Genomic DNA, 12,571 nt, shown 5'->3' with positions numbered 1-12,571 from the left:
TATGGCTCAGGCCTTTGCCCGGCACTTTCAGTACAATATAGACATTGTTCCAGACTGCCTATCTCTGACCAAGGTGGAAAAGAAACCCAGTGAAATCTTTAGAGAATATGAGTTCCGATGGAGGGAGCAAGCTGCACGAGTCAATCCTCCGATGGAAGAGGACGAGATGGTTAAATACTTTCTTCAAGCCTGGAGCCCACTTACTATGGCCACTTGATCTCAGCCATTGGTAAGTCTTTCAATGATGTGGTGAAGATGGAAGAAATGGTGGAAGAGGGGCTCAAGTCGAGTAAGATCATGAGTTATTCTACTATAAAAGCAACCACCCAGGCAATCCAGAGTGGTAACGGAAGTTTGCTAGGCAAGAAGAAGAAGGAAGATGTCGCTATGGTTGTTTCCAGATCATGGCATGGCCAGAGGGGTTCACCTCATCAATACACCCATCCTCGACCCCGACCTCAAGCCTACGCCCAAGCTCCATATAATCCACCTCAACATTACTTTTCCCCGCAAAACCCCCAATACTCAGCCAGGCCATCCCAATACCTTGTTCACCACGCACAGTCATATGCTCAACCCCCTCCTTACCCGCAATGGCGTGCTCCGGCTCCGCAGAATATCTACCTAGCTCCACAAAATACCTATCCACCCCCACAACCCTATCAAAACCCCACTGGTTCAAATTTTCGATCAAGGCCAGAGTAGGAGAGAGAGGCAGCAGCGGAAACAAACTTTTACCCCGCTTGGAGAGTCCTATGCTAGTCTGTTTCAAAGGTTAAGGCAGTTGGACGTCTTGAGGCCGATTGAGTCAAAGATACCGAATCCCCCTCCAAAGAACCTTGATTATTCCCTAAGATGCGCCATTGTTCTTATGCTCCAGGGCATGACATAGAGAAGTGTTGGCATTTGAAACGGGCAATCCAGGAGCTCATTGATACAAACCAAATTGTAGTCCAAAGCCTAGATGCGCCAAACCTCAACCAAAACCCTTTGACAGCCCATGCAGAGATGCATATGATTGAAATAGTTCACAAGGACAGGGAGCCCAAGAAGTATTCTATGTCCGTCATGATGATTCGGGCCAGCGAATGTAATTTGGTTAAAGCTTCCGACTCTACCAAAGCGAAGCCCTTAATAGTTGAAGGGGTGACAGAAAAGCCGAGCTCGAAACCACCAGTGTTGGTCGTGAAAGGGCTATCGAAAGATATTGGGGTAAGTCCGGGAAGTTCAAAAGTGGTAGTGCCATGGATTTCAAGTAAGCCTGTCATAGTTATGAAAGGGGCTCCCATTACCCCTATCATCATTAAACCAGTAACCCAGCTGCCAGTGGTGGATGCCAAGGCTGTTCCGTGGAATTATAAATAAGTGATAGTGACATACAAAGGAAAAGAAATAGAGGAAGAAGTTAATGAATCTGGAGGATTGACTCGTTCTGGGAGATGTTTCACCCCAGAAGAATTAAGGAAAGCCAAGCCATTCAAGGATAGCCAAATGCCAGTAAAGAAATCGGTCACTGAGGAGTTGATGAAAGTGCAGGATTATTCCATTGTGGAGCAGTTAAGGAAAGCACCAGCTCAGATTTGTCTTTTGTCTTTGTTGATACATTCAAATGAACATCGCAAGGTCTTGATGAAGATTTTAAATGAGGCACACGTTCCTGATAAGATCACAATGAACCACTTGGAAAAGATAGCTAGCAAGATCTTCGAAGCAAATAGGATCACTTTCTCGGACGATGAACTTCCTATGGAGGGTACAGAACACAACCGAGCTCTTTATCTCACGGTGAAGTGTGAAGATTCTGTTGTCTCAAGGGTTTTGGTTGATAATGGCTCTAGTGCGAATATTTGTCCCTTGTCTACTCTGCAAAATCTAAAGATTGGCACCGAAAGAATCCACTTGAACAGTGTGTGTGTTCGAGGCTTTGATGGGGGAGGTAAAGATTTTGTTGGAGATATAATGCTCGAATTGTCGATAGGGCCTGTTGAGTTTACCATGGAGTTCCAAGTGTTAGATGTGGCTGTCTCCTACAATCTATTGTTGGGCAGGCCCTGGATACATGCTGCTAAAGCGGTCCCATCTTCTTTGCACCAAATGGTGAAGTTTGAATGGGACAGGCAGGAAATAGTTGTGCACGGTGACGAGGACTTGTCAGCTTGTAATGATACAATTGTTCCGTTCATTGAAGCTAAAGATGATAAGGGACCTTGGGTCTATCAGACATTCAAAACAGTGTCTGTTGAGAAAATTCCTGAAGGAAAATGCATTCCGGGTCCTAAGCTATCCTCCGTGTCCATCATGGTTGCGAATGAAATGTTGAAGAATGGTTTTGTACTGGGAAAGGGTCTGGGCTCATCTTTGTAGGGTATTGTGCATCCAGTGTACCCCAGTGGGAATCCTGGTACATTTGGTTTGGGATTCATGCCCACAGAGAAGGACGTGAAAAGGGTTAAAAATCTGAAACAGAAGGTATGGTCGCTCCCCAAGCCCGTCCCGCACATCTCTAAGTCTTTTGTCAAGCCAGGAACCGAAAAACCTCCAACCTCCTCAATCCCAAAACTTGTGGTTGATGTTGATGAAGAACTGATCAAGAGGTTCCAAAGTCTGTTCGAAGAGGTCAATATGGTAGAAGTTGGTGAAGGCTTTAGTAAAGCAGATGTGCAACTCGTTGGCCCAAACCTGAAGCTTAGCAATTGGGAAGCTACTCCTCTCCCCACCAGGAAGGAGTTTTGGTAGTTTGCTTTGTTTTCCTTTCTGTTATCTGGGTTATTCCAGGGTTGTAATCCAGATTTTTAGTTTTTGCTTGTTTTGATGTTCAAACCCTACTATCCTTTTATTTTCAATGAAATGCAATTTTCCATTTTCCGTTATTCTTAATAGTGTTTTATTTTGTTCTTTTTTCTTCTTTTGTACAATTCTTTTTATGCTGGTTGCAGTGACATGACATGCATGAAGAGTTTTCAGCCGAGTCTTAAAAACCAATCTAATTCTGAAATAACAATCCAAGAAGTAGAATATGATGATGAAATAGAATATGATGAAGAAGCAATATTTGAGGAAATTAGTAAAGAGCTAAAACAATTTGAAGAAAAACCAAAGCCTAATTTGAGTGAGACTGAAGCAATCAATTTAGGGGACCAGGATGATGCTAGGGAAACCAAGATAAGTGTGCATTTAGAACCGCAAGTTAAGGAGGAAATAATTAAAATATTATTTGAGTACAAAGATGTCTTTGCATGGTCATATGATGATATGCCGGGCCTGAGCACTGATCTGGTAGTTCATAAATTGCCAACTGATCCAGCACCCCCCCTGTCAAGCAAAAGTTGCGAAAGTTCAAGACTGATATGAGTGTGAAGATCAAAGAAGAAATCACAAAGCAGCTAACTGCAAAGGTCATTCGAGTCACTCGATATCCCATTTGGTTAGCCAATATTGTGCCAGTACCAAAGAAGGATGGTAAGACCAGGGTCTGTGTTGATTACCGTGATCTTAACAAAGCAAGCCCGAAGGATGATTTTCCATTGCCGAACATTCATATTCTGATCGATAATTGTGCCAAGCATGAGATTGGGTCTTTTGTGGACTGTTACGCAGGATATCACCAGATCTTGATGGATGAGGAAGACGCAGAAAAGACAGCATTCATCACGCCATAGGGCACATACTGTTATCGGGTAATGCCATTTGGTTTGAAGAATGCTGGGGCAACTTACATGAGGGCGATGACCACCATATTTCATGACATGATACACAAGGAGATCGGGGTTTATGTAAATGATGTGATCATAAAGTCAAAGAAGCAGTCTGACCATGTTAAGTATTTGAGGAAGTTTTTCCAAAGACTCCGCAGGTATAACCTCAAGCTCAATCCAGCGAAATGTGCATTTGGTATCCTGTCGGGGAAGCTGCTGGGATTAGTGGTTAGTAGACGCGACATTGAGTTAGATTCGTCGAAGATCAAATCCATTCAAGAGTTACCGCTGCTAAAGAACAAAACAGAGGTGATGAGTTTGCTTGGAAGGTTAAATTACATCAGTAGGTTCATTGCTCAGCTCACGACAACCTGTGAGCCCATCTTTAAGCTGCTAAAGAAGAATGTTGCGGTCAAGTGGACTGATGAATGTCGAGAAGCATTTGATAAGATTAAGAGGTACCTATCGAATCCACCTATGTTGGTCCCACCAGAGCCTGAAAGACCTTTAATTCTCTATTTGACAGTCTTGGACAATTCCTTCGGCTGTGTATTGGATCAACATGACATCACAAGAAAGAATGAACAAGCAATCTATTATCTCAGTAAGAAGTTCACTCCCTATGAGGTTAAGTACACTTTGCTTGAGAGGACATGTTGCGCCCTGACTTGGATTGCACAAAAGTTGAAGCATTATTTGTCGTCCTACACTACTTACCTCATTTCCCACATGGATCCTCTAAAGTATATCTTTCAGAAGCCTATGCCCACGGGAAGACTGGCGAAGTGGCAGATTTTACTTGTTGAGTTTGACATCATCTATGTGACTCGGACCGTGATGAAGGCCCAAGCCTTGGCAGACCACTTGGCCGAGAATCCGGTGGATGATGAATATGAGCCACTGAAGACTTATTTTCATGATAAAGAGGTCATGTGTGTTGACGAGGTTGACCGAGATGAAAAGACAGGTTGGAAACTCTTCTTTGATAGAGCTGCTAATATGAAGGGTGTCGGAGTAGGGGCTGTACTTATATCTGAAACAAGGCAACACTACCCTGTAACAGCCCAACTTCATTTCATTGCACCAACAATATAGCTGAGTATGAATCATGCATTCTAGGTTTGAGGTTAGCTGTAGACATGAGAGTCCAGGAAATACTTGTTCTTGGAGATTCAGATTTGTTGGTTCATCAGATTCAAGGAGAATGGGAGACTCGAGATTTAAAGCTCATACCGTACTGACAGTGTCTACATGATCTTTGTCAACAGTTTAGGTCGGTTGAATTTAGACATATTCCCAGGATTCATAATGAGATTGTTGATGCCTTGGCCACTCTGGCGTCAATGTTACATCATCCAAACAAGGCTTATGTTGACCCCGTGCACATCCAAGTTCATGATCAACATGCTTATTGTAATGTGGTGGAAGAGGAAATCGATGACGAACCTTGGTTCCACGATATCAAGGAATACATCAGGTCGGGGGTATATCCAATACATGCTACAGGTGACCAAAAGAGAACCATTCGACGTTTGGCTAGTGGATTTTTCATGAGTGGAGGAATCTTGTACAAGAGGACTCCGGATTTAGGACTGCTGAGGTGCATAGATGCTAAAGAAGCTTCAACTATCATGGCCGAAGTGCATTCTGGAGTTTGCGGGCCGCATATGAACGGGTATGCCTTGGCAAAGAAGATACTTCAAACAGGTTATTATTGGCTCACCATAGAACGGGATTGTATCAGTTTTGTTCGCAAGTGTCATCAATGCCAGGTACATGGTGATTTGATTCATTCTCCCCCATCTGAGTTACACACAATGTCTGCACCTTGGCCCTTTGTTGCTTGGGGCATGGATGTCATTGGACCAGTTGAGCCAGCAGCATCAAACATGCATAGGTTTATTCTGGTGGCCATTGATTACTTTACCAAGTGGGTCGAAGCTGTAACTTTCAAGTCCGTGACCAAGAAGGCGGTGGTGGATTTTGTTCATTCAAATATCATTTGTCGGTTCAGAATTCCCAAGGTGATCATCACAGACAACGCTGCTAATCTCAACAGTCATTTGATGAAAGAGGTATGCTAACAATTCAAGATCATGCATCGGAACTCCACTCCGTATCGCCCCAAGGCAAATGGAGTTGTTGAGGCTGCTAACAAGAACATAAAGAAGATACTTCGTAAGATGGTTCAGGGTTCTAGGTAGTGGCATGAAAGGTTGCCTTTTGACTTACTGGGTTATCATACTACTGTTCGCACTTCAGTAGGTATAACTCCTTATCTGCTGGTATATGGAACTGAGGTAGTTATACCTGCGATAAGTTGAGATTCCATCCCTTCGGATCGTTGCAAAAGCTAAAATTGATGATGATGAGTGGGTCAAAACCAGACTAGAGCAGTTGAGTTTGATTGATGAGAAAAGGTTAGCTGCAGTATGTCATGGTCAATTGTATCAGAAGAGAATGGCAAGAGCATACAACAAAAAGGTGCGTCCTCAGAAATTCGAAGTGGGCCAGATGGTATTGAAACGCATCCTTCCTCATCAGGCTGAAGCTAAAGGCAAGTTCTCCCCAAACTGGCAGGGGGCATTCATTGTGACAAGAGTGTTGCCCAATGGTGCTTTGTATTTAACAGACATAGAAGGAAAATGTGTAGATATGGCTATCAATTCTGATGCAGTTAAGAGGTACTATGTATGATTTCTTTGCTTACCTTTAGTTGTATCTTGTACTTGGCATGTTCAAAGTTGAAATGACGAGGGCATTTTGTTCCGCTACCCAAATACTTTTATCCATTGTTATCCCTTTTGAGCCTTATTTATTTTCTTTCATACCCCTCTTTTGGAATCAGTAGTAGAAGTAGAAAATGAAAAAATGGTGATGAATGAGTGAAAATAAGAAAAACGAAAAGAATGGAAAAAGGAAAAAAAAGAGAAAAAAAGAAAGAAAAGAAAAAAGAAGGAAGAAAAAGAAAAAGAAAAGAAAAAGGGAAACAAAAACAAACAACTTTCTTTTTGAACTATGTTTGACCTGATTCCTTTTAAGGATACGTAGGCAGCCTTACGATTCGGTCCCGTCAAAATAAAAATAAAGTTCCTCAGACCCAAAGAAACTGGGGCAGAAGTTTGGGTTTTGAAAAGATCTGATTCCAAAAGTTGTAATTTTAACCCCTTTTTATCTTAAATTAGTTTGAGCCTTCATGCCACCCTTTCTTTCTAACCCTGTCCAAAAGCCTACATTACGGTCCAAAGAAAGACCTTCCGATCAATCTTTGAGGATGCCAGGTCAAGCGAGATAGAAGTATGATTTACATCATGGGTAACACTTTGATCATGGGCACAAAGGAAAATTGAATAAATGAGAGAGTCTTATTGGTGAAAACTCTCACGGGCACCGTAAGGCGATGGTTAGCTGAGAGAAAATTTAAAATGAGAGAGTCTTATTGGTGAAAATCCTTGCGGGCACCATAAGGCGATGGTGAGTTGAGAGATGAACAAATAAGAGAGGCTTGTTGGTGAAACCCTTTGGGGAACTACAAGTCGAATGAGGCTCATGACTTTACAGAGAATTTGGATCAGTGAAAGCCTGGTTTTGAAGTATGAAGATAGGACATGAACTGAAAATATGATTGGTTGGACGGATTAGGCTGATCAATCCGAAATGCATGTCATGATCATTGGAGCTGGTTGCTTCCCTCAGATAAGTCTTCTTTTCTCATTCTTCTTCATATAGTCATCTGTGCTCAAAATTTTCCTTTGTTCCTTTTGTCAAAAACCATTTCACTATGCTCTTTGAGTCTATCTTTATGGGTCTCTTTTGAGTTAGCCCTTGTTGAACAAGCAAGAAAGGATTTCAAAGCCTACTACCAGCTTCTAAATTGCACAAAGCGGATTCCGGCCAGGCACATCACAATTGACTTGATTTAGAATAAGCAGTATGGTGATAACTGAGGTTCAAGCAATCAAGTGAATCTTGAATTTTGAGAAAATACAAGGATTCAACAGCTTTCAAAATGAAAACACAATGCAACAAGTGAGTGTGAGAGATTCAGGTCATGTAGAGGTTTCGTGGTCTAGTTACAATCAAAAGGTCAAACAACTTCTTGCTAGCTCGAAGCAGCTAATCAGAATGAAGCATGGCAGTGGCGGAAGCAGACACTCAGCAAGGATGCCACAAACTAACCACCACGTTTTCAAACTAACAAGATTTTATTTGTCGGAAACAGGGTCAAGAAATTTTTTAAATCCACAGGGACCTCCCATGAAAAAGCATGGTTCAGGGAGCAAGAAATCATGTTCAGAATCCTCAAAGATGAGAGCATGGCTCAGGTAAGTTCATTCTCAGTTCTCAGGACCCTCCTGGATAATGAGATTTAATTTAATTTAATTTTTGACCTGCGCAAATTTTAAAGTTAGTTTTAGTATTTTAATATTTTTAAAATATTTACTTAACTTTATTTTAATATAATTTTAATCTTTATGTTTAGTCATAAAAAAGATAATAAAATAGTTTTATTTATCGTGTTTATTGCTTTTTTTATATTTTTATCTTTAGTTTAAGATCAATTAGTATATTTTTATTCATGGTATCTTAATTTTATCATGACTTTAGCTCATTTTCTTTACTTTTTACTTTATTATTATAACATTTAAGAATACAAAAAAGTAGTTTCATTTTAAAATTTTGTTTATTTACTTGACTAAGTTTAATTAATATTTTGGTAGGATTTTTGAGCTTGTCTTTGTCCAATAAGAAAATTCGTAGGCCCAAAGGTGTGAGTCCATTTCTTTGAACTTAAACCAATTATTCTTAGCTCATTCTTTCCAACCCATTAGCCCATTTATGTGCAAGATTTAATCCTAGCCATCTATTTCCTTCTAATCCAATGGTCATCATCCCTTCTCACCTTCATATAAAATACCAAATTATAGAACCCTAGCCTTATCTTCGACCCCATCGTTCTTTTTCCAACAAAAGATTTAATCTTAATCTTGTCGAGCTTCAAAGTGATTTAGCTATCCTTTTTCACCAACTAACATTTATAATCCCTCTCCATTGTTGCCAAAAATCTTACGGCCATGTGAACCAAAAACATCACCCATTCAGTAACTCAAAAGTTTGTTGTCGACGAGCTCAGATTTTTCAGTGAATTTTTCGATCTGAGCAAGGAGAGTTGAGTCAGCGAGGTCACTGCGCGAGTTTACGATCTGAAGGTTCCGTCAGATTACTTTGTTCTAGCGTTTGAGGAAGAATTTGCCCATTTGAGGTCTAATTCTAAACTCTTCTTCATTCTTTAATTCCTAACTTGTGTTCCTATTAATGTTTAATTGAGGTATCTGTTTGGCTTTTTGTTTTACAGTTATGTTTTTGACTATTGATTTTATTTGGTTTAAGAAAACTAGCTTATCACTTAATTTAATCATTTCTCTTCTTAAGGAAATTGGGTTATAAATTGTTAGAAACACCGGAACTTTGTGATGTGTTTAATTACTAACTGGATGGTTCGCAAACATAATTAAAATTGCTTTAGTCTTAGACTAGTTCTTGTGGCTTTGACTTATTTTGTTTAAAATCGCTAGGAGCACGTTTAGGCCGACCACACTTGAGTAGGAAAGCCTTAGGATTTTTGTTAATTTTGAGGCGAGAGGTCGTTCCCTTAGTTAAATTTATCCGGGGAATGCCCCGAAGGACTTGTATATATTTTATTCCGGGGAATGCCCTGTAGTACTTGTATTTGGAGGCCAAAAGTGGAGCTTGCAGTATTTTATTTTATTTTTATTTTATTAGGTGGGGACGACCTCGAGCCCTTTTGTTTGTTTATTTTTCTGTGTTTGTTTTACCTTAATTCGAATATTTTAAAAGCCGACTTGATCAAGTATGCAACCGTATTAGTTACGGGACTTGGGGAGTGCCTAACACCTTCTCCCCGAGTCAAATGAATCCCCTTACCCAAATCTCTGGTACGGACTTAATTTGGAGTCCAAAGTGTTTTAAAAGGAAAATCATTTTTAAAAACGGTGACCAGGCACACCGAAGCAAATGTCAGGTGGTGACTCTGAGTTATTTCCTTTTGAACACAATTTTGTCACTCTTTAATAAGAAACTCTTTTCAAGCTTCACAAAATATTTTTATTAATTTAAGAGGGTTTAGTGAAGTTTGGTAGTAAAAAAGGGGTGTGACAACCCATATCAGGTTCGATCGGATGGTTTAAAAAAACATGGAAAAAAGAGAGAAAAGAAAAGAAAAAACAGAAAAGAGAAAAAGGAAAAAAGAAAGAGAGTGTTTATTCTAACATGCTTACTATTTTGAAATAAAAGCTAGTCAAAGGTGGTCGGTTTGTTGGTTTGCAATGGCGAGTCACAAAAACAATCCAAGAACCCTCAAAAATAAAAGCATCTTCTCAACCAATGGAACAAGCACCACTGTTGTTGATCGAAAGTCACGAAAAGGCAAGTGAGCAAGTTGGCAGTGGAAAATAAAAAATGGAGGCAAATGTGTGGTTGACTTTACCAGATTTGAGCAATAGAACATAAGCTGCTTGGGATGATAGTCAGAATTTGAGTGTTGAATCTATAGCAATAAAAAATGGTCGAATACTGTAGTAATGCTAATGTGCAAGTCTGTGGCTAGATGTCAAGCTTAGCAGTTGAAAAGTCATTCTCTCCTTACTAGGAAGGAATCTTGGTAGCTTGTTTTGATATTTTTTTCTATTATATGGGTTATTTCAGGGTTGTGATCCAGATTTTATTTGTTTTATTGAGTCAAACCCTTCTATCCCTCCATTCTATTTGTGTGAGTCTTGTCTGTCTGTTCTGTTGCTATTTTCATTATTCGGGTTATTTTAGGGTTGTAACTCGTATTTTGGGTTGCTTGTTTAGTTGTAAAACTCTTTCATCCTTTACTCAATAAAATACAGTTTGTCCTTTTGTGTCATTCTGTTCCTAGTTCTTTTGTCACTAGTTCTAATGACATGACATGCATGCGGAAATTTTGGCCAGATCTTAGGAACTGATTTAATCTGAAATTGGATAACTAAAAAAATACATTTGAGGATAAATAAAGAGTTGGAATACTTTGGAACTAAGGTCGAGTAGAATTCACCTTCAAATCATTGTGAAGATCGGACTTGAGGATGTTTAATCAATTGAAGTTTGTTGAAAAGTTTGTCACTAAGGGATGAAAAAATGTCTTGTGACCATGGCACACCAAGAAGACAGACATGTTCGTCAATGTTGTGATCGCAAAAGATACTATGTTTGGCATTCTCGAGACTGGAAGACCCTCTTTCTGTTATCCAAACACTTTATATCCTTCGCTACCCCTTTTGAGCCTGTGTAATTTTCTTTGACTACCCTCTTTTGGAATCAAGTTTAGAGTCAAGAATCAAAAAAAATGAAAAAAGAGAAAAGTCCACGTCCCAAGAGTACAAACTGGGACAATTTTCAAGTGAAAAAAAAATGAAGAAGAAAAGAACTGGCAGAGATCCATGCCCCCAGAAAATAGAAATTGAGGTAACCTGTTTTGAAAGAAAAAAAAAGAAAAGAAAACACCAGAAAGAAAAATGAAAAAAATTAGTTAGGTCAGATGTTTGAACTACGTTCGACCTGTTTCCTTAAAAAAAGGATACGTAGGCAGCCTCACGGTTCGGTCCAACCAAATAAGAATTTAAAAGAAAAAAAATTCAAAAAAAATTCCTCAATAGCTGAAACTGGGGCAAAGATTTTATTTCATTTTTAAAAGAGTCGATTCCAAAAGTTGTAAGTATACAACCCCATCATCTTTAGTCTGTTTTGGGCTTCATGCCGACCCTTCTGTCCAACCCTATCCAAAACCGTCCAAATAAAGACCTCCTAATATGCCTTCAAGAATGCCAAGAGAAGCATGCAATGAGAAATGGCTGTCACGCGACATAGAACACTGTCAAGTTGGTCGCACAAGAAAGTAAAAGAAAATGAAAAATGAGAGAGTCTTACTAGTGAAAACCCTCACGGGCACTGTAAGGCGACGGTAAGCAGAGATGAATAAATGAGAGAGAATGTTGGTGAAAACCCCTCGGGCACTACTTGTCGAAAGTGAGTCGTGAAGCCGATGTGAAGAATTGGCATAAACAAGCCTGACTTTAAAGGTTATAAGAATGGTAAAAGGGAAGATTGGATTAGTTTGGTAGATCGGTCGTTAAGTCCAAAATGCATGTCATGATCATTAAGGCTAGTTATTGAAAAAGAAAAAAAAAGAAAAAAGAACTCTTCCTTCTGTCCTTCCGACAAGGGCATTTCTTGTTAATACTTGTTTCTTTGCATCATTGTGTCCTTCACTTTGAGTCAGTCCTTCTCAAAACAAGCAAGAAAAGATTTCAAAATCTGCTACCAGCTTTTCAATTGCACAAAGTAAATTTGGCCAGCACACTCAGTTGTTACTGTCAACGTGCCTTGAGAATTTATGCAAAGGCTTCCCCAAAAGACTCTTGTCAGCCTACTTGGCGCAAGCAAAGATAACTGGTGATTCTCTTGGACAGAAAAATTGCTCAAAAAGCAAGAAGTCATCCAAGATATCAGAAAAGGTCACTTAAGAAAAGATCCCCAGTTGGGATAAGGCTGATTGAGCCACAAATACAAATGGTACTGAGTGTGAAACAATTAGGGTTGATGTAGAGTAAAAGTCTCTTGAAACCTACTCAAGCTGATATAGCAAAAGTCAAAGGTTCCCAAGGACTCAAGGCCACAAACCGACCACCATTTTCAAAAACTGACAAATTTTTCTTTGTGTAAAACAGGAACAAAGCAGTGCAAGAATAGTGGTTCAAAAAAAAATAAAAAAAAAATAAAAAATAGAAGAAAAAGAAAAGAAGAGAAGAGTTGAGAAAGGAAAGTTTCTCAAT

At 39.6% G+C, this 12,571-nt stretch overlaps 2 protein-coding genes and 1 long non-coding RNA gene across 3 annotated transcripts; all 3 read left to right on the top strand.

The window, feature by feature from the left end:
* Position 1: 1 nt before the first annotated feature.
* Positions 2-2,736, top strand: LOC138880810 (uncharacterized). The gene is made up of 6 exons (XM_070160989.1): positions 2-169; positions 256-421; positions 881-1,255; positions 1,385-1,623; positions 1,879-2,344; positions 2,432-2,736. Exons 1-6 carry the CDS (start codon positions 2-4, stop codon positions 2,734-2,736), a joined length of 1,719 nt encoding a protein of 572 aa, XP_070017090.1.
* A 989-nt stretch (positions 2,737-3,725) lies between these two features.
* LOC138880809 (uncharacterized) lies at positions 3,726-6,392 on the top strand. Its single transcript, XM_070160988.1, has 4 exons — positions 3,726-4,004; positions 4,086-4,322; positions 4,964-5,295; positions 6,083-6,392. Exons 1-4 carry the CDS (start codon positions 3,726-3,728, stop codon positions 6,390-6,392), a joined length of 1,158 nt encoding a protein of 385 aa, XP_070017089.1.
* Positions 6,393-8,664: 2,272 nt separating this feature from the next.
* On the top strand, positions 8,665-10,626 carry LOC138882241 (uncharacterized). Its single transcript, XR_011403717.1, has 2 exons — positions 8,665-8,958; positions 10,011-10,626. It is a non-coding gene; the product is annotated as an uncharacterized lncRNA (long non-coding RNA).
* The last annotated feature ends 1,945 nt before the right edge of the window (positions 10,627-12,571 follow it).

This window comes from Nicotiana sylvestris, chromosome 11 (assembly GCF_000393655.2).
Source record: "Nicotiana sylvestris chromosome 11, ASM39365v2, whole genome shotgun sequence".
Lineage (NCBI taxonomy): Eukaryota > Viridiplantae > Streptophyta > Magnoliopsida > Solanales > Solanaceae > Nicotiana > Nicotiana sylvestris.
The sequence above is the reverse complement of the archived record's forward strand: the minus strand, read 5'-3'. Positions and strand labels throughout refer to the sequence as shown.

Coding starts and splice junctions, on each gene's coding strand:
- LOC138880809 (XM_070160988.1), top strand. CDS start 3,726: ATGACCACCATATTTCATGACATGATACACAAGGAGATCGGGGTTTAT. Junction 4,005..4,085: donor TGCTAAAGAACAAAACAGAG/GTGATGAGTTTG, acceptor CCCATCTTTAAG/CTGCTAAAGAAGAATGTTGC. Junction 5,296..6,082: donor CCGGATTTAGGACTGCTGAG/GTGCATAGATGC, acceptor GGTCAAAACCAG/ACTAGAGCAGTTGAGTTTGA.
- LOC138880810 (XM_070160989.1), top strand. CDS start 2: ATGGCTCAGGCCTTTGCCCGGCACTTTCAGTACAATATAGACATTGTT. Junction 170..255: donor CGATGGAAGAGGACGAGATG/GTTAAATACTTT, acceptor GATGTGGTGAAG/ATGGAAGAAATGGTGGAAGA. Junction 1,624..1,878: donor ATTCAAATGAACATCGCAAG/GTCTTGATGAAG, acceptor CAAAATCTAAAG/ATTGGCACCGAAAGAATCCA.